Genomic DNA, 23,466 nt, shown 5'->3' with positions numbered 1-23,466 from the left:
TATATTCAATCAGAAATATCCCCTGCAGAAAGTATTTTTCCTCCATCCAGTGTCAAGTTTTACTTCTTAAAATGCATATTCAGAAGTGTGTAAACTACAGAAAAAAATATGTTAGTGGCATATAGTCTCCCTTTAGACACAACATGTGACACAATATCTTTATATGCTGATTATTTTTCTACCATGTGTCATACCATGTATCATTTATGTTCATTTAGGACTAAGAAAAAGTATCAGATTCAGGATTTATATTACAAAGTTAATATAAAATAGATGTCAGTTATGTTTTACAGGTTATTTGCTTAGAAATTTGTCTCAAGAGGTAAAAAGTGATTAGTAAAAAATAATGATCAAGTAAGAAAAGACATATCTGAATGTAAATATCAAATATAAAAAACATTATTCTGGATAATTATGTATAAATACTGGTGATTAATTGCATTGTTTTCTCATACAAGAGCTTGTACAAACTATACTGTAATAGCCTATTACATGGTCAATTAATTAAAGCTTAATTTTCCCAGATACGATCATCTCATGTAATTCTTTGGTTAACAAGACATATGCTTTCTTAGAATTGTCTAAAAAATAAAGAGGATCAGTAATTGTAGATGGATTAAAACCTTCATCCACAAGCCGAAATTTTTGCTGTTTGAATGTTCCCGTCATTTCCATTTTTTCCTGCAGTAGAGAAAAAGACACATTATTCAAAAACTAAAAGATACATTATTCAAAAGCTACCTTTTCTGACATTAACATTTGTTTTTCAAAGTCTTACTTGATGTAAGTCAGTTTGTTCTCACAGTGCTGAAAAGCTGGGGCTTGTGTGCTGCTGCAGACCCAGGCCAGACACGCAGCTGGCACAAGCCAGAGCCCGTTTCTGTGCATCCCTGTGCAGTGTCTCTTTAGTCTCACATTTGGTGGGTGCATGGAGCCCCAGCCTGCCCAAGGCAATCAATGTTCTCCACTGGGCACATCATGAAAGCAAGCTGCACACCACGGGTCTTCTGAGAGTAAAACCTTGTTATTGCCAAGAACTCCTTCATGATAAAACTCAGGAAATTTATTCTATCTATGACTATTGTCATCTCACAAAAGGGGTTGAAAGAATCACATACTAAATCAGCCACACTCATATTCCAGTCCAAGGGAAGATGGATCTTGACCCTACATCTTGTTTTCAGACTGCTCCAGTGCTATGGCATCCCTTGGAAAAGTGGTGTGAGGCATCTGTAATAAGACTGTCTTCTCTATTCTAACTACTTCTACTCCATCATCTTTATGACCTCTCTCCATCATCTTCTCTTCTGACATTATATTTTTTATATATGCAAACAATCTCTGAATTAAAAATTATTAAGTATTATGTTAAAAAAAATGTCAAAGAGCCCTTTTATCTACTCCAGGCACACCTACAGATTTTATCTACCTGCTCTGGTTGGTCTAGGAAATGTTCTGACATTTAAAATATATGTCAGATCAAGCTTAATATGTTTTTAATTTTTTTCCTTGAAGTTCCACCCTCTACCTCCTTTCTTGGTTAATGGCAGCTGTACCAACAGCAATGCATCTGTAATGGAGGTATTTAAATTTTAATTTAAATTCAAATTCCACATATTTGATATCAATGCAATGCCCAAGATTCAAATTCTTTCCGTCCAGTGTAAAGGTTTTTTTTGTACAGCGGTACAGGAGTAAATCTAGACAAGGTTCTCATAATAAATGAACTGACTACTGCAACATTCTCAAGTCTGATCTTGCTTCCTCACATCAGAATGCTGCCGCAAGGTATCTTCCTGGACTTACGAGATAGATTGATCAATAAATACACACATATTTCTCTTTCAAGGTATTTCACAGATTTTTTTTGTTTCCCATCTTTATTCTGAACCAATATTAATCCCTGGGTGGTCTAAGATACCAACTTCCATAACTTCTCTTTTAAAACAATGACTATTTTTTTCCATCGGCTCCTTGAACTTAGGGTACTCCTCAATAAACATCCTCAGAAAAATTTTCTGTTTGTCTTTATCATGATGTTTGCAAAACACTTATCAGAAATGCAAGCGCTTATCAGACTTCATTGGTCATGATTATCAATGTTGTGTGCTTTTGATACTCACACATTTTTTCCTAGCTCTATGTAGTCTACTCTATTATATTTACATTTTTACACTCTGTGGGAGGGACTATTTTCCCCAAACTGGACAATTACTAGAGCAAAGTAGTGCACAAATAAGGATGATTTTGATGATTACTGTGGTGGCAACAATAATACACTTTTTTCATTCACCTTTTCAATTTACCTAGTATCTTTTCAAATGCTTTTTATCTTTCCAAATATTTGTCATTGTTACACAGAAAATAACATTTCTTTTATTGTGCACAGCCCACTATCTCCTCCTATAGCCCTATTTCTCTCTAATTTTCACTGACCAAAATGGATTTTAGATTCTTTTCTCCAGATGTAATTGTTCATGTTTTTAAACCTGGACCTTTTTCTTTCACCATGATTATGCTTCTGATCTCCCCAAATCCTTTTATATGATCTCTTTCCTTGCTCATTTGTACAGTTTCTCTCATTTAAACATAATCTGCAAATTCATTGACTTTTTGTGTAATCCCTTTTCCAGGACTCCATTAATGAAGAAAGCAAATAGGACCTGGTCTAAAACTGATTTAATACATGAATAAGCACTTTTTGTTATTCACTTAGTTCTCTCTGTGCTTAAATTACGTAGATGTTTGTATACACAGGCAATAATGCAGCTTACCTGGACTCTTAAGAAAAGGGGACAAGCATAACTTGGTAGATAGGTCACTACTTGCTTATACATTTGCTCCAAGTCTAATGAAGCATTGTGCTTTAAAATAAGAGAAGCCATTCCTGCTTTTCCTTCATGATCTGCACAAAAGGAAGTGAGATGACAATTTTGTAACATGAATAAAGTTGACATTGTAATGATAAACTGTACAAAAAATACCGTAGTGCATTAACAAACCAACAGTCATATATTCATATTCTGACTTTCAGTAAAGCTGCAAGATCTCATTCATATTTTATGTGGTATTACATGTACTTGGAGATCACTCAAGAGATCAATTAAGCAATAACGCTGTAAATGAGTGTGGTGGGTAAGACTAAATTGAGTCCTATACTTGATATAATCAATAAATGTGGATAAACATCAATAACATTCCTCTCTTGAAAACAAGAGTGAAGAGCATCTTTCCTGGAGTAGCCAATTATGTCTTCTTCTGTTTAGTCTGTTTCTCTTCCTCATATATTTTCTCAAAACTGAGGATCTGAATTAACAGAGAGAGCAATTAAAAGTCCTTATTGTTTAGTCTGGAGAAGGAGAGCACTGTGGGTCTTTGGTAAAGAACAAAATAAGTAAAATCAATGAACTTCATCTATCAAAATTAACTAAAGACTTCAACCTAGTAAGTAATTAAACACTTTAAGGTAGTAGTAGCAGCAGAGATGTTCTGAAAACCTTATAGTTGTTTCAATTTGTTGTAATTTTTTGCTAAAGCTACAAAATCTGTAAGGAATTGATTTTTTTGTCCTTAAGTGCAATTATCAAGACAGTCAGATAAACTGAGTAGATAAACAGGTAAGTGTTGTACAGGAAATTACTCTCATACTTTTGAATTTGATTTTCAGACAGTCTTCTGTGATGTTTCATATTCTATGGCTTTAAAATACTGTTCAAATGAGTGTTCATGCTTCACATGAGAGAAAGTGATGCTTCCTCTCATTTTAAACTCCTTTATCATTTTGTGGTGGGTTTATGCTTGCCAGCAACCAAACACCCAGCCAGCTTTGTGCTCAATCCCTTCTGCCATGAGATGGGAAGTGAAGGAAAGCAAGGCTTAAGTGTTAAGGTAATTGCAGTTTCACAGGGAAAGGCAAAAGATACATGTACAAGCAAAGCAAAACCAGGACATCATTCAGTATTCCCCATCATCAGATAGATGTCCCAGCTACTTCCTGCAGAGCAGGGTCTTATTTGGAGCCTACAGCATTTTTGCCACTGTTTTAGTTTGGTGCAAAGCAGAGCACCAATCTGTCTCCTATATAGAAAATAATTTTCATCCCAGTGAGACCAAACATGTATTTTAAAAAAAGATTTAGCATGAATGAGAATCAAGCCCATTGATCTAATGAAAAAAACCAAAAAATTCTATTAAAAGAAATTAGTGTGTTTTCTTCCTTACAAATTTATATTTCTCTTTATATTGTTTTACACTTTCTTATTGTTTTTATAACTTAACTGTTTACAGTTAATTTACAAAGCAAAGTGAAATAAAACAGCAAAATGTCTTCACATATTTTCTTTTACTTTAGAATTACCTTGTTTACATTTTATTTTGGCACATATGTCTGAATTTTACACAGATGTGAATTTATATCTCTCTCACAGATGTGAATAAATCTTTATATTTTAATTTAGATTATGTCGCTATCACAAATGTATGCATGGTAGATTTTCAAAAATACTTCTCATTGCATACAGATAAAAAATGCATCATTCACTGGCTTATTCACAATTGGGTTGTATTTTCATTACCTGCATCTGCATTTTAGCTAGATATTAAAGAGATGAATCAATCAAATATGATTCATAGGTTTAAAACATGAAATAGAAGGAGTTATGAGGCTTAATAATGAACCTGGAAGAAGTAAAATATATAACTCAAACTTTTACCTGGCACAGACACACCATACACATTTGCTTCTTGTATGAAGTCCAACATTACAATGACATCAGAAACTTCTGTAGTGGCAACGTTCTCCCCTTTCCACCTAAAATGTGTGAAAAAATAATTTGATCCCATGATATCTGTCCTTTAAAAAAATCTTTAGTAGAATATCCATTCATTTCAGACACTACCTCACATTTTTTCACACTTGTCACATTAAAATTTGATCACCAGAAGACAATGTTGCAACTCATTGCCCTTACTGGGCAACTGAAGATCAATACAATTGTTTCCAAGTTTTTTACATGTATATAAATATATCAAAACTGACCAATCTCTGCTCTTTGATACATTTTTCTCCATATCGGTATATGACTTCCTCATTTGCTCATAGCAAATCCATCACTGGTTATATGCTTATTGAAAAGCATGATCAAAGAGCTGGAATTCCTACAAAGTATTCTGAAAATTGTTCATTCATTTCCACAAGAATATTACTCATAGAACACTTGTGACAAAATTAAGCCTGCATCATCCACTTCAGAATCATTATAAGCAATAAAGATTATAATAAAGTGAACAATTCCAGCTGAAAACAAATCCAACCACATTATTCCATTCAATATATCTTTAATGAAGAAATATTAAAAGAAACAATAACTGTACCTGAAGGTATCTCCAATCCTGTCCCAAAAATATAGAAAATTGTCATGGTCTTGAACCATGAGATCTCCAGTATTAAAATAAAGATCTCCCTTCTTAAATACCTCACAGAGTAATTTCTTTTCTGTGTGTCTTTTATTGCCAGCATAACCAAAGAAGGGGTTCTTTGCATTGACTTTGGAAATCAGAAGACCAGCCTCACCTATACAGAGAAGTTGAAAGAATATAAACCTAAAATATCATTAGACATTTCTGTACCTGACATTAATATCACTTACAATATTGTCCATGCAAAATCACAGTCACTTATATTCCTTCCTGGTGACTCACCAGTTTTCTCCCAGAATGGTCATCTATCAATTGTAAGCTCACTAGTAGTTTATTATCCTCTGAAAGTGCACAATTCAAGTTAATATTGAATTGATGTATTATTGAATTTCCATGACAAGTGCAAGTTTTATCAGCTTCCTAATGAAAAAGTGGTGTTAATCAAAAGTAGGTGCTCAGCCCAGGCACTATGTTCCTATTTAATCTCTTTTCAGAAGTTCTGAGAATGCTGAAATTACCTTGGCTGGAGCTTGGTGTTAATAACATCAAGCTTGTGGGTTTAATCCCTGTAGGGACCATTCACTTAAAGACTTTGACTTGATCCTTGTGCATCCCTTCCAACTCAGAATATCTGGATATTCTGTGACTTCTTAAGAACATTCATTATGATGATGATCTAGCATAATCAATTTACTTTTTGGTGCAAAATATAGAAGTTTAACACATTTTTTTTCCTCGAAGTAGAGAGAGCAGGGGAAAGGATTATCCTCTTATGCATGTAACACCAGGGTGTTAGTTTGCAGGGCATGGAATAACTGTATGAAATAACCTTTTTGGGACAAGGTTCTCAACAATATATCTTTAGAGTTCCATTACTTTGTAGTAGAGACAAGAATTATAAATATGAAAACATATCTAAATGCTTCCATAAGTAGGCACAATTTTTAGTTTAAGACTGCCTCCTTAAAAAGGAGCCGTGCCTTTTTTTCCCATAAACTGGTAGTGTTTATAGTAGAAGTATTTAGTTCACTGGTAGTATCACTGCAGACATAATGCTCTGAAGAAATAAGACATGAGTAAGAGAAAGATTATAGACAGAGATAATACTTTTCATAAGACTGAGTGGTGTAGCTGGAAAAAAATTAGACCAAGTGCCTAATTAGAGCATATGCTCCCTTCATAAGTCAGTGTGACATCCCTAAAGATAAATTCCTATAAAATTTCAACTTTTGGTGACATATTGGGTTTGGGGTTTTGGTATGTTTTTTGGGGTTTTTTGAGGTTTTTTTGGTTTTTTTTTTTTTTTGTTGTTGTTGTTATTGTTTGTTTGGTTTTTATTATTAAGCTAAATCACATCACCTAGTTGGAAAACTTAATCTCTCATCTAAAAGCATTTGCTCTAATCCACCAGTCTTTCCTGTAGATATCTTAGGCAACCACTTCCATATGTTAACCTCCTTTAAAAAAACACAGATGTTGCATGTGTAAATTCAAAGATAATGCCATAGCATCACTTTTGAACACTACTCTTCTGTGAATACATCCAAGGATCCTGAGTGCTTCTGATATCAGCACTGGTATGTTTAATGCTGTTTTATCTGAGATCAAAAATCACACTGCTTTATTTCAGAGCACAGACTAATGGTTAATTTGGTAAAATGCAGTAACACAATAGCAAGGCTCCTTAAAACAACTCTCTGAAGTATTTTTTTTAATTCAATAATAAAATCTGTAGGCTGTAATATCCTATTAAAATACATACTTACCTTTCTTAACTTTTTCACACCAACCATGCTTATTTCTAATTGGTTCATCTTTTTGGAAATCATACTTGATTAAATCAAATGGGAAAAAAAGCTAAAAAAGGGAAGAAGTGATCAGTTACTCATCTACACAGTGACATCTGGTGGCAACAAATACACATAAGGAAACCTGCCTCAGTCTCACTCATCTGAAAGGAGAATGCAGTTTCATTTAAGACTGAAAATACTCTGTATGTAAATTTATGCCATTTCCTGAAGATAATCAGCATCAAAACAATTTTCTAAATGAAGACACAGAGCTGTCCTTTTGTTAATTTTCTTACAAGTAAGTTATGGGATCTAGATCATCAGTGAAAGAGCAATGTGAGTGAGCATAATGGAAGCAGTATCTCTAATATTTAAGTGACATTTAATGGTGGTGGCTGATTTGACGTGTTCTTGGGGTCTTCTGGCAATTAAAACAGCTGGCAAGGGAAAGGCCTCACAAAGGAAAATCTGCTTCCTGTTGAGCTTTACTGTTGCTTAACTAGCCCGGGTTCTCAGGCTGGTGGTGATGATTTTCTCAGGTATGATGATGGGACATGAGCACCAGCAGAAGGGAACATCCTTCCATGGCTCCAAGCAAACTGAAGGAAAAGACAAGATGCTCCTAGAAAAACCAGCAACTGCAATACTTTTTTTTCCTTCTTCTTTCTTTTCTTTTTTTTTTTTTTTTTCCTTCAATACATAACAGGTGACTATTATTTTGCTTTTTTTTTTCTGCTGTGATATGAATCCAAACTGGACCTTCAAGAGACATTTCCTGACACTATTTGGACAATTGTGTTTGCAGTGGTCCAAATTGTCTCTTTATTATTCCGAGAGACAATTTGCCCTGCTTGGGATTCCATGTTGCCTTCTCAAAAAGAAATGTATCAGCAATCTTTAATAACTAGTGAAACCAAGGTAATTATCTTCTCCTGAGAATTCTCAGCAATAGGGGAACAATTTTATAAAACATTAATATATACCTGCACTCTTCACAATAAAGAAATGCAATATAACTTAAGGAAGGTTATATGGAAGTGACTGAAGTAAAGAGTAGAATGTTAAAACATAAACCTGTTTTCTGCCACTAACTTGGATGAAGAATTGCATCATCATCCTAATTTGAAATGCTGTTGTAAATAAATACTTTTTTCTTAAAGAAATCTGAATAAAGAGCAACATGAATCCCACAGTTAAAGTCTCATATGGACAGAACTGGTTCATTGAGTCCTTTCAATGTTCAGCACTGTGTTTTTCTTCTACCCTAAGTCTGAAACAAAAAGATATTTTTAACAGTTGATCAAAGGAAAAAAGTTATATCCTGCAGAATAAAATAATGATTCAAGAAGGGGACACTATTGTATTTAAGTGAAGAGTAATTATTTTGATTAACCTCAGATTAAACCATTTACTAAAGTCAAGAATTAGAGGGCCAGAAAGTTTGCCTCAATTAGAAAACAATTGATTATTCTTGAGGAACAGAGTGGGAGTGGGTCTTTTTTTTTTTTTTTTTTTTTTTTGGCTGTGTACATTTAAATGCTACTCTTTCTCACTTTTTTTCTTTTTACATTGATATTTTTTACTTTAATAGGTTTTATATGACCAAATGCAATAAATAATAAGATTGAAATTATTAAAAAAATTAAATGTTATTCTGTTTTTGTGTCTGATTAGAATAGCTTAAAATAATGCATCATACAGAGTCGTATTTTGACAAAATAGTTTTTAAGTGCTGAAAGAATGAAGAATTATTTTGTTATAAACACTGAGAAACTGTAATTCAGTATCTGAGATTATCTAAGAACTGTTGAGACTATTATTATATATAACTATCCTATGCTGTATACTTCTTTTGCCTACAACTTCAGAGTATTAATGAGGTGTATTCCCATTAGGTTTCTGAAATAATAATGCAAATACATAATATAAAGAAAGAACTACATTTTGTATTAAATATGCATAATGAAACTATACATAGTCAGTACAAACTGCTGTGCCTGCACAAAAGTCTTTTCCAAGCTAAATCATTCTGTGATTCTAAGCAGCTTGCTTTTCATATTAAGTACTAGAAAATGAAAGCTCCACACAAAAGTATTTAGTCTGGGCACAGACTAACATTTAGTTCACTTCGTTATTTACATTCTAATGGGACAAAGACCTGAGTTTTTGAAGCATTACCATAATATTTTCACAGAATACTGTATGCAACATTCATCATTTTAATCTACATCTTATTGTCTGAAGCACAACATAAATGTAGCAAATAAAAAGCACTATTTGGTGAGCTAAAAGTGTGTTAATGTGCAACATTGTTTACTACAATGCTGCCTAGAGGTTATCTAATAACAGCTTCCCTCACCATCTTCATTTTTTAATTGATTGGAAATACGTGAATTTAAATATTGTTTCGAAAGTATTTTGACATTCCTAATGTTTCAACTTACACAGAATGCTCAGAGAACCTTTACCAGAATATAAAGATCACATGCTTTTTATTACTGGTTTTAGAGCTAGAGTATTTTTTTAATTCTCTTGGAGAATATCAGTTTTGAAAACAAATCATTACATGTACTAAATTTAGTTTCAAGCATCTTTAAAAACTGAAATGTAAGAAAAAAAATTTGGAGCATAGTGTGATCACATTTTGGAGACAGTTTTTAAAATATACTATAAATGCCTTATTTATGCTGTAAAGAGCAGATGCACAGGTACTCCACACAGCTTTTGTGAGCCAAAGTAAACAAAACCAGGAAACAAATCTTTTAAACTGATTCATAACATGTAAGAATACCTGAGAAAACACTTGTAGTACTTTAGATTATTTTAGCTCAAAATTAGTCAAAGGAGAAAAAACAACATTAATTTTCATTGCCTAATGAACTTAGGAGCTTCCATTGCTTCAATTTACACATCAGTATTCTTCCTTTGAACCCAGTTTTCCAGGATTTAAAAATTTGCTTAAAAATAACTTTGTTTATTTTTAAACTAAGTAATTTGACTTCTGCCACAAGTTCTATGACTGCATGAAGTGCATGATACTAATTCTGAATGGTTGTGTGAAAGCCATTTTATATGCTGAAATTATTTAAGATTTGTTATAAGATTTAAATGATGTCTCCCAGCTAAAAGCTGATTTTTATCTATACAGTTTTGGGCAAGAGATTTTGATGCCTATAATACTTTGAGTATCTTTGTTTAAAATAATGAGAAATTACATTTACAAATAAAGCTTGGATTTTTTCTTTTCTCTCTCTCTTTTTTCTTTTTTTTTTTTTTTTTTTTTACATAATGCTTTCAGGTGAACATGCCATGGGTTATTTTTAGCCCTTCTTATAAGCTTCCTTGGATCTCATTAATCCCAAGCTCCTTTGTTGTCTGTCATCACTCAGAATTTATTTCAGTATAACAGATTTATATACTGATAGACACAACTGTGGGTCTTCAAGAGGGTCTTCAAGATTTTTCCCATATCATATCTATATAAATACACACATAATGTATGTCCTATATAACATAATTGATTAATAACATTATCTAGACACATATGTATGTCAGATGTAAAGATTAAACAGTAATTTTATTATATTACTGTGTTTATCAAGCCCTTGTAATTTTTGTAAAACATTTTAAGTTTCACCAGCTGAAAATCTATTCAGAAGCTTCTACTTTTCTGTTCATTTACTCTGTGTAAACATCTTTATTGAAAGATTTATTCATATTCTGTGGGGAGGCTTTCAAGCACATGAACCAATCCCTCTTATACAAAGAACACAGTGTGAAATAGAAGAAGTGCAAACAAGAGCACTGCTTTTAGTTAACATCTCAAATACAGTGACTTCTGCCAACTGCTGTAACATTCATCTGTTTCTTCCTATTACCTTATGTCTTCAAATATTTTTATGAAAACAAATGTGTTCTGTATAACCTTAATATTTATCACATATTTACCACAAGCATTTATCCCCAGCCCTTAGCAGTTACTGGTAGAAAAGTTACTTTGCTCCCTCTGAGAGCCCAGGTTGTGTCTTAAAGCTGTAATTTTTATCTCTATTTCACCTTTACAAACTGTGCCATGGTTACTACCTACAACAGACTGCACTCCTGTTTTTTTCCCTTCTTGTCTAGTGAATGTAATTTAGACTGAAGAAAAACAAACAGCAGCTAGACTTCAGAAGGCATTGTTCAGTGATCTGCAAGCTGCAAAATGTATTCAAAAACCCCCAGAACAAATGCCTGAAATAAGGTAAAAAGGAAGTCATCTATGGAATTAAAATATATATTTAGTGTTGCACACAAAATCCCCACACTACTTGATTAAAAATACAGATGATTAAATAAATATAAAGGTAGTTTCAAGTTTAATCTTTATCTGCTGTAGACTTCACATGGTATTTCCAAAAGGTTAATGACTTATGACAAAAATCTGCTGAAAAGTTCTGCAATAGTGAAAACAAGTTTACTCAAGTTTCGAATGCATCTTGCCAAATCTTGTAAGAATATAAGGCACCTGGGAGGTCTGAAACAAAAACTAACATCAACTGTAAGGTTCCTGGTTCATCTATTACTCCCTAAATTCTAGATCTCTGATTTCCTGTAGCAGTTCTGGACCCTTCTGGAGATATCCAACAGCACTGGGTGGTCACTGCCTGCCACAGAGCATCAGACATGTAGGACAGAGAATCAGTGGAACGATCTGCTTAAATTCCTGAGCTCTCAGTGGTTTCTGAGCAGCACACTAGCTCTTGTGGTGTTTTCTGAGTGGTTCCAGAATCCTCACTGAGCTCCTGTATGAGAGGTGAAGAATTCCTCTGGCCCCAGTGTGTAAAGCAGTCTGTGCAGTGATTGTACTGTGGTGATGAGAGCATTGAAGTTGAGGACCCTGGAACATATGCTGCCTAGAAACCTACTGAGATGGCATCAGAAGATGCCTCTGTTGTATTTCCAAAAAATGATTTTACTACTTTAAAAAGTTTTGTTGGGACATTTTGCTATCAGCTCTCCTACAGAGCACAAATGTCATTTAAGTCAACAGGACTTGTATATAGATAGGTATCACATTCAATTTAAAATTCTAGGCAATGCATGAAGTACTATTTATCTCAAGAAGAGCAAAAACTGGCATAAACAGCAACATAATGATCAATATGCAGTCTTCTTGAAAAAAGGCTAGACATCTTTCATATTACTAGCTAAAGCTTGGGACATATGTTACTTTGTTTGGGACTTTCCAATCATTTAAAAGATTGTCCTTACAAGATCAAAAAGAAGAAGTCCATCTGTGAATTTCAAGCAGAAATAAATTCTTTATTTACTACGAAGGAAAGTCATAATGTGTGATACAAATAACATGTAATCCTCCTCCCCAAAATATATGACTGCCATTTTCAAAGCTATGAAATACAGAATGGGGTTTTTTTCTTGTTTCAGTAACCTAGAAGACAGTAGACTGTAGACAAAGGGCTATGGTTTTTAAAATTCATAATCTTACCAAGTATTCTCTGTCACAATACCTCAACAGTGATTATATATATATTTTTAAAATTCATAATCTTACCAAGTATTCTCTGTCACAATACCTCAACAGTGATTATATATGCATTGTGTTATCTTTAACATTTCTGAATACAGGTTAGATATAGTTTGAGTTAATTATGTTTATTTGCACCTAGGTATAAAATAACTATTAAATTTGTATCTGTCCATATGCTACTGTATATAATTATTACAATATATTAATTATTATTCATTCCCATTTATGCCAAATATTTACATAGCAGTATGCAATATAAACATACTATATAAACACATCTCTAACTATAATTTGTAGAATAGTAAATCAGAATAGGAAATTTGTAGCCTTATTTCAGCAATAAAGAGTTCTTAAGTGTTAAAATAAATCCAACTTTTTCTTTTGTCCTCTGATGTAGTAGGGACCTGAAACTATACTTGGCAACTGTCAGAAGAGAGCCAAAACCTTTTTGACTGTTGTGAACTCTATAAAAAATCTCAGTGTTACTGCTGAATGTACAAGTGGGTTGGGTGCCAAGATTCTACAGAGGGTCAACTAACTTGCAATAACCAAGTTAGAAAATTTGTCTTGGATTTAAGACTGTACTCAAACAATTTTTCAGCACTCCTACTAAGCAGAATGTAAATAAATAGTCACCTTATAGAAGAAATTGGTGCGCCCAACAGATCCAATTTTTCCTGTGTGGTTCATGAAACAAATGTTTCCCTCAGTAGCACCATAGAACTCACAGATCTTAACAGCACCAAATCTCTCCAAAAATTCCCTCCATACATCATTTCTTACTCCATTTCCAACTGCTAGGCGGACTTTGTGATTTTTTTCTCCTTCCTTCTGTTAAAAAAAAAGAAAAAAAATAAATATAGTATACTGATAACAGCATTTGATTGGTGCATATATTGTGGGAAAAACATCCCTTCTTTGGAATACACCCAGTAAAAAAAAACCAAAATTAAGAAAAAATAATGCTCAAGAAGTTAAAGAAAGCTGGCATAGTTGGTGGACAGCTGCAAAGCAGTAAGCTGCAATCTAAAATCTATTATCTTGTTGAACCAACAAATTACTTCCTGAAAAATTATTACAATGATTTATATAAACACTTCCATATTTTAAAAGTTGTATTGTCTCAGTCTATTTCTCTCTAGATGAATTAAAAAAACTGGGAAGAACACAGAAAGACAGGAATTATATCTATCATGGGATTAAAGTCAGAGGAGATGAATAGTTACTTTCTTCTGTCTTCAGACTGATTATGAAGAAACAATCAGATTTCACACACTTGTAAAATATGTTCTTTCCCACATATTGTGTATGAGTCATCTTCTGTACTTTTCAATATTAAGACTCACAAAGTTTTGTTCAATGTTACTGGAATACATTATTTCTTAGTGTGTTGTCAGGTCCCATGTTTACCATAACAAACACAATAGTATGCATCCAGTTCAGTAAGATGTTCTAATTTTATTTATACATTCCCAAACATTGAGATTGCATGGAGCACCTTTAAAACACAATATTTAAGTTGAAGTACTAGAAAGCAAAACATCTATACTGTTTGGATTTATTTGGATTTATTCTCTTTTAATTTCACCTACTTTAAAATACAACTCTGTTTTCAATCATTTCAAGCTGCAATACAGAATGCTCTAGCAGTGAGAGAGCTCAAAATAAACCTAGGTACAATTTGGTACCACATACTTTCAGAACTGCATAGCACTCTGCCACTGTAACTGTCTCTATACACCTCTATATACCTACACTCTTATATATGTATGCAAACATATATATATACAAATGCACACATCTGCACATGTTCACATTCTTTTCATACATTCAGATATGTACACATTCACATACATATACTATAGAAAACTTTTCTATTATGCCCCTCCCCACCCCCAACCAAACCAGTATGAATTAGTTATGGCTTTATAGTAAAAATCCATCTGAACACCTCTAGTCTCACATAAAATCACAGCAAATTGTTTTTGTGAAAAAATCTGGTCAGCTGAGTGAAACAGGAATCTTTGAACAATTTGGATATCAAAACCAGAAAAGCATCAACTGAGTACACAGCAGTGTTCCTACGAGGCTTATACCTTGGACAAATTAGATGTTTCATGAGGATGTGAATTCTTCCTACTGTAAAAAAAATTGCAAACATAATGGAATTTTAAGCACCTCTAAATCACAAAGATCACTATGTTTTTTTTCTTCCCTCTTCAAAACCAGTAATGCACAGAAAGATAAAAATGTATTCATTTGTCTTTAGAGTCTTCTGCAAATTAAGTCCTCTTGCTGAAATGATTCAGCAAGGAAAGTACCTATTTCACTAGGTGGAGATAGGTGTTGGCAGATTACAATCTGAAGCATTATCCTGCAATTTTACCTCAAAACTACATCACTCATCAGCCTCCCCTGGTCACTAACAGCTCTCTTTCTACAAGAACCCAACTCCTGCTTTTTTTCCTCTGTCTTCAGATGAAAACAATTTCTAAACACAGGCACAAAGTTCACTGAATTCATGCTAAATCATAAGTGTTGCAGTACGCAACACTGCAATTCTGACATGGAACAAAGTATCTAAAAATTGCCCACAGATGTCATTTTTACAGTGGTTTGTTTTTTCAACCTCAAACACAATATCACAATGCAAGAGTGTAGGCTTTTACATACTTGAAATAATAACATCTGTTGTATTATATATTCAAATTCACTATACTGTCAATGAACAACAATAATATTATTATTTTATTTTTTAAGCTAAAATCTTCAGTGTTATTTCGAACTTAATCAGGAAAGCTTTTAATGTTTTTTTTCTTTCCTCCACAAAATTGTTCACCATTTTTATGTTCCTGTCAGCTCAACGTGAAATTCAAAGTGGGCTATTTTCCTTGCAATTTCAATGCTAAACTGAAATGAAATGTGAAACTGAAATGTGTCCATAGCCAAACTGCAGTTATCTCTTGCCCATGCCACTGAGTTATTAAAATCTACTGCCTCTGGTAAGATACAAAAAATAGCTCAAGAGATACTTTCAAGGAAATTCTTTGTTCCCCAATGAACAGAAAATACAAACATATGCATATATATACACACAGTAATCGAGTCTTTTATCACGCTAGGAACATTCAAAACCTCTAGAGCTAATAAAAAGACCTTGCTTCTACTATTTTTACATTAAGAAAAATAAAAGCATTGATAGCTGTTTGCTGAAAAGACAGGTTTTTTCTAGTCTAGTTCATCTTCTAGGATGAAGTAGAAGGCAGTAGCCTACATCGATGATAGTGTTTGGGGTTTTTTCCCAAAAGAACAAATACCATATCACTTAAAAGTCCAGTACTTTGGCTGGTTTATATTTATGCAGCACAAAGTTTGTTTCTCTAGTGAAAAAGATGCAGATTAGTCCTGAGAAGACTACATCATCCCACTTTTCTTGCAATGTTAACACCCATCATCAGCATCAACAATACAATGTAAAACAATTTCACTTTAGGAAGGGATGCTGTCACAGCACTCAGGCTTTTTGCAAAAGTACAAAGAAGGTGTATGATGTTATCAAGAACTGATCACAGAAAGCAGATTTCTTAAAAGGTAGAGGAGTAATTCACTTCTTCACAACTAAGGAAGATCCACTGTTAGATTGCATTGCTGCAACTGCTGTATTTGTGATTTAGTCAGTCCCACCATAGTTGTACCTGTCTGTCAATACATGATTCCCTGAAGAGTACTGCAGGGATTTCTGGTGAAGACATTAAACTGGCATGAATTTAGCAGTCTTTCAATTGTAAGAATGAAAATTATATGTAATTTCATCTCCCAGCAGGTTTAATAGCTATGAAGAAAATTATTAAAATTAGGGAAACTTCAAGCAGTGAGTTTTACTCACATTAGTTTTACACGTGAGTAAATTAATATAGCAATATTTTATCTATTTTTATCTTTTTTTATAACTAATATATGACATTAGTTCATATTATCTTTATGTGTAACTAACTTTCAATGTAAATTAAACAAAACAGAGTTATCCATTCTAACATCTGTCATCTGTTTTTAACATCAACGTGGTCATATATATTATTGTCCAGATCTCTGCTGAAGTCCAGCTCTTTAGAACAGGCACACTGGTATCCATGGGCACTCTGGCTGAATAGTTATGCAGTAAATCAAATGCTGCAAGTAAGAGAAGGAAAAGATGATAATTCAATCAAATTACAAAAACATGGTTAAGCAATGAAAACTTAGGATGTCCTAGTGAAAAAAGTAATAAAATAAATATGCAGAAATTTATGCATTAAACTGACTAGACCAAATTGGCTTTGAACTTCAGCCATTTTCAGATGGCATTTCATCAACTAGCTTACCTTTGGTACAATAAATAAAGTCAAAGGAGTAGAAGGAATTCCAAGGTGTCACCTAATACAGCTCTCTTCCAGCAGAAAAGCTCTGTTATCCCTGTGCCATTCCTGACACCAGGTCAAGCTGTGGCATGTCAGCCAGCTGCCCTGCAACAGCTGGCATGCAGCAACTGTGTGCATGTGTATTCTTAGCCCACTGCAAAAACACTGCACCAAATGAACACTTCCTAAGGTAGAAGCTGTATTTCATCACAAAATCCCATTTACAAAGGATTCAGTGCCCTGTTCACCTACCACAAATAAGTTCAAATTGCATGTCTTCTGATAATTCCATTATTTGCATTTCTGAATTTACTAATAGCTCTCCACAGATCTCTTATCTCATAGGATAAGGTATTTTAGACAAACAGAATGTTGTAACATCTTTCCAAGGTTTCCAAAAATGTCTATTTATTTTCCTGCACTTTGATTTTATTTTCTTAATTCAGAGTGATTCTTAAATAAAATGGCAGTTCACTTTACATCCACTTATTTCTAACAGTAAAGGTGAAGCATTTTTTCAATACCTAATGATTAGTAAGCAAGAGCAGTTCTTACCATACACCTGGAATCTTTTTCCATTCATTCTGCCAAGATCTTTGAGCTGTGTACCAAACATCTGCACACATCGTAAATCAGTTTGACACAATATGTCTCCATCTTGCGTGCTTGTTTCTTTCGTACATTAACTAACTGACAAGTCAAGATTTGCCTTGCTACATTAAACACCACATACCTGGGATTTTTCATCTGGCGGTCTTTTCTCCTTAAGTGTTCTCAATAAACTACTTGGACTATCTACGTGATTAAGCTGTTGGTAAATGCCTCTTAGAGTCCTATCAGCAGTGTACTAACTGGCACAGGAAGGATCCATGATTGCAGCTACGTAAAAATGTGCTGCATTTAAAGCAGCCACTTTAATCAAACACAAGAAAACAAGTTCATTGCCCTTCTTTTATTATTTCTGCATAAGGAATATCCAAATGGGGAGAAGCGAAGATAATTCAGAGGCATGAATTTTTTTTTGTATCATGGCCTGGGTGCAACTGAAAGCAATCTCAGGGCCTGAGAATGCACGCATCAGTTAAACATAAAATATGATAAGGGAGATGACACAGGATTTGCATTCAAGTATTTACAAGGTGTGTATGTAACAACACATTCACCAATTCCTTTATTGATACACTAGCCCTGAAAAATGGGCATCAGGTAATTGTGATGATCCATCACTACTACTGACTGTAAGATGGGAGATACCCTATATTATAGATATATTTTTCAAGATGTGCATCCATGTTCATTATTTAGTAATGCCTAATTATAAACTGCAACTAGATTTTTTTGAGCAAAACACATACCCAAATTTAAAAATGCAAATAAAAGAGAACAGGAAGGGTGTGAAGAGATGCACCACAAGAAAGGACAGGAAAAGTAGGAAAAAGACACGTCTTTCTAGTTCAGAACTTGCTGCTTGCTATTTAATATAGCTCATTCTCACCCCATTTTTAATAATAAATCTCCTGATAATCTATTAGAATTATATCCTAAAAGAAGCTTTCTTCAATTAGCTCTTCTAACAGGAAATGTTTTGTTTAGTTGTACTCCCACCTCCTCAGAAAATATCTACCAACAAAAAAAAAAAGTCACTTTTGTCCATGTTCCACCCAGTAATATGAAGTAGATAATTTATTTTTGGTGTTTGTCCCAGGAGCACAATAGTCAAAACAAATCACAAAAAACTTTTCAGATGTCAGTTCAGAGAATTAAAGTGCACACAGATTACTTCTTGTGGTGCATGTTACACACAGTATTCTGTGAGCAATACGAAGCTTCCCTCTGTAAAAGTATGATTGTGATTTCCGGGCTTTAATATAAAAACATTTTCTGCATGACTCCATTTGTTTAACCTAAAAGATAAATCTAGGAGAAACTGAAAGCTGGAAGGAGAGAAACTGGTCAAGTTGTATGACCTCATAAGTCAAGATCCACCAAGATCAGTAGCTGACATTGTAAGTAGCCTTCAGTGCTGTTTGTATATGAAAAACAAATGCTTCCTAAGACATCACAAAAGACATTTTCCACAGAGAACATCTGAAAACCTTTTACTATTATTAGTGGGGAGAATGAGAAAACAGACACAGGATCATCTCGGGGTACCAAGAGAGGTATGCCAGTATCTAGAAGTATCAGAAGGTAGTAAAAAAAATAGGTGGGTTTATAATATGTTTTAAAGCCACTTTTCAAAAATAATACTGTTGTTGTAGTTATGGCAGTTGAAGCAAAATGTTTGCTGTGACATACAGTCTGTTTTTCATAAGGCCAAATGATACAGTCTAGAGAAAAAAACATACAAGCTTCCAAATCTCATGACCTTTTCTAAGCTTTAATTTGTGCTGAATATGTTCTCAGTCTAAAAGTTCTATTTTCTCCAACAGTATGTATAAACAGTTTTCAATTTTATTTTAGGCACTACTGATAGTGCAGTAAGAAGTACTTGGATTAAGATGATGTCTTCTTATGACACATGCAAATGGTTTTAGATTTTTTTTTTTTTTTTTTTTAAGGATAGGTCACTAGAAGAACAAACAAACTGCAAAATTCCCCCCCTGTAAATTAAATTCTAATGACTTGGAGAGATTTTTATAAGCCTTCCCTTGGAAGGGATGTGGTTGGTTGTAACTGTGTCAAATTACTGGTTTAGGGTATTCAACAAAATATTTATGCCAAAAACCTGCAAGGGGCTAGACAAATTTCCACTCCACCTTTTAAAGATACCAGAAAGAACAATTGCCAGTACTGAGCATAAACTGAGCTAAACTTTAGTGGGAAATAAAATGTGATTACAAGTAAAATCTGCATTGTAGAAAACTGCCTACTGACTAATTTCTCCTTGCTTATGCGACCAATAAATTCCCTTCCTTTAAGGAAAACTGCTTCTTGGTGAGACATGATGTTATCCAACTACATAAACCCCATCCTTACATCACTTTCCACAACTGAAGGGAAATAAATATTCATTCTGTTTCCTTATCCCAGTAGCACCTTGTTTTTGCTTTCTAAACTACTATTGTTCTAACACAGAAGAGTTTTAACACAATAAATCCCTAAGCATCTTCTTTGAAGTAATTTCAGAGAGCTTAATCCCATCCAAAGAACCCTTGGCCAAACTGGATCTCGTAGAGAGACTGTCTTGCCTCAGCTTAACAAAACAAAGTCGGAAAGCTGATAAGCATAAGCATGGTCTTAAATACTTAGGTAACCCCAAGGAAATAAGAAATATTACCTGTGCCAGAGGATAACACTGTCCCAATACCAAGTGACATAAAACAGGACACATATTCAATGGGAAATTGTACGCAATGATACAATTATCTGTGACACAGCCTTTGAATAAAAGCAGAAGTGAACTCTGGTTTTAATAGACAGCTTACCTATTTCATGCATGGTTTCATAAATCATACTAATACTGTCATACTGCATCACAGCTTACAAAAATAGAAAACATGACATAATGGTTAAGGACACTGATTTCTACCCTCTGTAACACTTCAGAATGCAGGTCTTCTTTACAGAAAAGTAGGAAAGAGATGCTGCATTACCATTCCTGTCTTTCCAAAAGCTTCAGGATGCAATGCATTATTAAATTTAATAAATGCAATATTAAATTATTATGTCAAATTTGAAATAAATCTGCAACTGCCTTCAGAATGTTTAGTTTACAGTTCAGATGGTAAAATTCAAATTAGTTGCAAGTGTCTAAGGAATGTGTCTACTATCCACAGATTAGTAGAGAAATATTTCCAAAGCTTTTGCTAAAAGGCAAGACAGGGAGCTCTGCTATGCCATACTCTTGTAGTTTTTCAGATCATTGTTAATAAAAACTTGGAGCAATGCCAGCCAGCAAGACTAATTTACCAATTTTCTGAATATTCTTCTTCACTGAAGTAGTCATGCTAGTATCTTACAGATGGACCCATTTTGTAGCTACTGATGGCTATTAGATATCAATGCTGGTCATTGTATTTTCACTACAATCAAAATGCTGCAGAAAAAGTGTTTGGAAGAGGGCAGGCATGAGGATTACTCACTTGGAAACCCAGCAAAATCTATGAATGTCACATAAAGCCCGATCTTTTTGTACTTGTACCTAAGGAAAAAAGACAACTTTTTTTTCTAACAAATGTTCTTTCCAGACAACAGATTACTAAACCAAACTGGATACAGAATAACCTCAGAAAAATTTGCTGCAAGAGTCTTCAAGAGCTTTTGCAGATGTGAGTGGGAGGCAGAACGATCAAACAAGACAAAACCAATGGGGGAAGCTCAGCCAAGAGCTTTTATGCTACCACAGAGACTTGCCCAAAGTTCAATTCAGAATTTATGAAATACGAGGCCAGAGCATGGATTCCAACTGTAAACAATATACCATTTATTTCAAGTTTAGTGTTAAATAAACAAATTAAGAAAATAAGATAATTGCTATGGATTTAATCTGGGTTGATTAGAAGGGCTTTGTAGCACTCTAATCTCGTGAACACTGCCCACATAAGATCCTGACAGAACTTTAAAATGCTCCACATCTTTCTCATGCTGCTAGCATACAGAGTACTTCTACATTAACAAAACTTAGTGAATCCAGTTTAGGAAATTATTTTACTTACTTGAAAACTAAGAGTAAATTGGCATAAGATATTTTAAAACCTTCCACTTATTCGTACCAGCATATTTCTCTTCCAGTTTTAACAAGACAGATACTTAATATTTTTCTTCAAGTATTTAGCTGTCAAACTGATTTGTTTTATAATTTGAATTTTTCTTGAGGAGGCTTAGCAAGCAAGCAAAAACAAAATAAAAAAATACCCTATAGCCTCACAGAAGAAAGAGTTTAGATATGCCAGCTCCTAGAAACTATGCACATAAATTAACAAATAGAATAGTTATACAGTTAATGAATAGTTAATGATTGTATAACCACTGTATACAGTATATAAATAGTTAAGGATGATATAAATTACTTTATTTGCACAATTTAAAATTGCTTTAACTTCACGGTGCCTTGGTAAAGATTTAAAAATAGAAGAGTTTGTTTCAAAAATTAAGTATATTCATCTACAATTTGTGCTTTAAGATAAAAAGGAGTTGGAAAAGAAGTCATGCTCTCTCCCTGTACAGTATGAGAATAGAAAAAGTGAATAATTAATATCTCAGACTGCAAACACAGCAAAAGTTATGAAGTTTTGGAGAGAAGGGAAATGTCTTTGTGGAAATCAAGTTAGCCTGCAATGAAGGAAAAAAAAGAATCACTATTTATAAAAACTATGCCTCCCAATTGCCTTGACTTTTCTTATGATCTATAACTTGATTTTTTGTTATTAAGTAATTTTTTGTTTATTTTAGTAGAAAGTCAAAATCCCCCAAACAAATAAAAATTAAAACCAAACAAAATCCCAAGACATAAACCCGCCCCAAAAAACCCACAAAAAACAGAGAACGTATCACTATTCTGGTTTCTCATCAGCACCAGTGGTCTTCACCAAGCCATCATCCAAACTCCCTTTAATTCAAGAACTTCTACTAACTGAGGCACCCATGGATAGAGCAGTGTGATCCATGACCCACACTTACATTGCTCAAACATAATTTTTAAAATTTTCTTAAGGGAAAAGCAATCCAATGACCTTATCGTTTCTTTGGTCAGCAATTCAAAATATTAATGCAAATTATTATTCTGCCGGAAAAAAAGACTGATTTGCATTCTCTTATTTTAGAATACTGCTTAAGGATGATATTAATAATTTTCAAATTAAATACTTTGAGTTACTGGTACCTTTTCCTAAGAGATGAGTAATTTTAATAAATTTTACTGAAAAGAAAATAAACCACTGATTATTTTTTTTGAAATAAAATGAAATCATGTTTGTGGCATAGGGAGGCTTTTCAAAGAGATAACAGTTGCATTGCATCCAACTTCTGTATATTTTCAAAAAATTCTTTCTGTTCTCTTAAATATTTGTTGTCTAGAATAGGTCTATCATTGGGAAAAAAAGTAAATGTTTCCCTTTGAACAAAAATTTGCTAATCTAGACCAAGCGCCTTGCAAGTTTAAAAATATGATTTAGATGGTCTCAGAATATACATTTCACAAAACAAAACAGTGCTAATACATAGTATACAAAACGTGAGACCTCCGACACACACAAACGCCAAGAAACAAAGTTCTGAAAATTCAGAAAAGGCATTGAAAAGTACTCCTGGTTTTTTGAACTTACCTGGCAAAATTCTGTGAAATAGTACTTTTTGACCAAATTATACTGAATCAGTTTTTAGTCTCAAA

The 23,466-nt window shown here is 33.6% G+C and overlaps 1 protein-coding gene across 1 annotated transcript in view; it reads right to left on the bottom strand.

Moving 5' to 3' along the window:
• Positions 1-504: 504 nt before the first annotated feature.
• The window catches only part of SLC27A6 (solute carrier family 27 member 6), a 35,185-nt gene continuing 12,223 nt past the window's right edge, over positions 505-23,466 (bottom strand). Inside the window, exons 5-10 of the mRNA XM_031507392.2 lie at positions 13,375-13,569; positions 7,185-7,275; positions 5,374-5,572; positions 4,713-4,810; positions 2,775-2,905; positions 505-681 (exon numbers count right to left, since the gene is read on the bottom strand). Of these exons, the coding sequence (XP_031363252.1) occupies positions 505-681; positions 2,775-2,905; positions 4,713-4,810; positions 5,374-5,572; positions 7,185-7,275; positions 13,375-13,569 (891 nt within the window). The remainder of the gene's footprint in view (positions 682-2,774; positions 2,906-4,712; positions 4,811-5,373; positions 5,573-7,184; positions 7,276-13,374; positions 13,570-23,466) is intronic.

Source organism: Lonchura striata, chromosome Z (genome assembly GCF_046129695.1).
Source record: "Lonchura striata isolate bLonStr1 chromosome Z, bLonStr1.mat, whole genome shotgun sequence".
Classification (NCBI taxonomy): Eukaryota; Metazoa; Chordata; class Aves; order Passeriformes; family Estrildidae; genus Lonchura; species Lonchura striata.
This window is presented reverse-complemented; position numbering and strand designations above follow the sequence as displayed.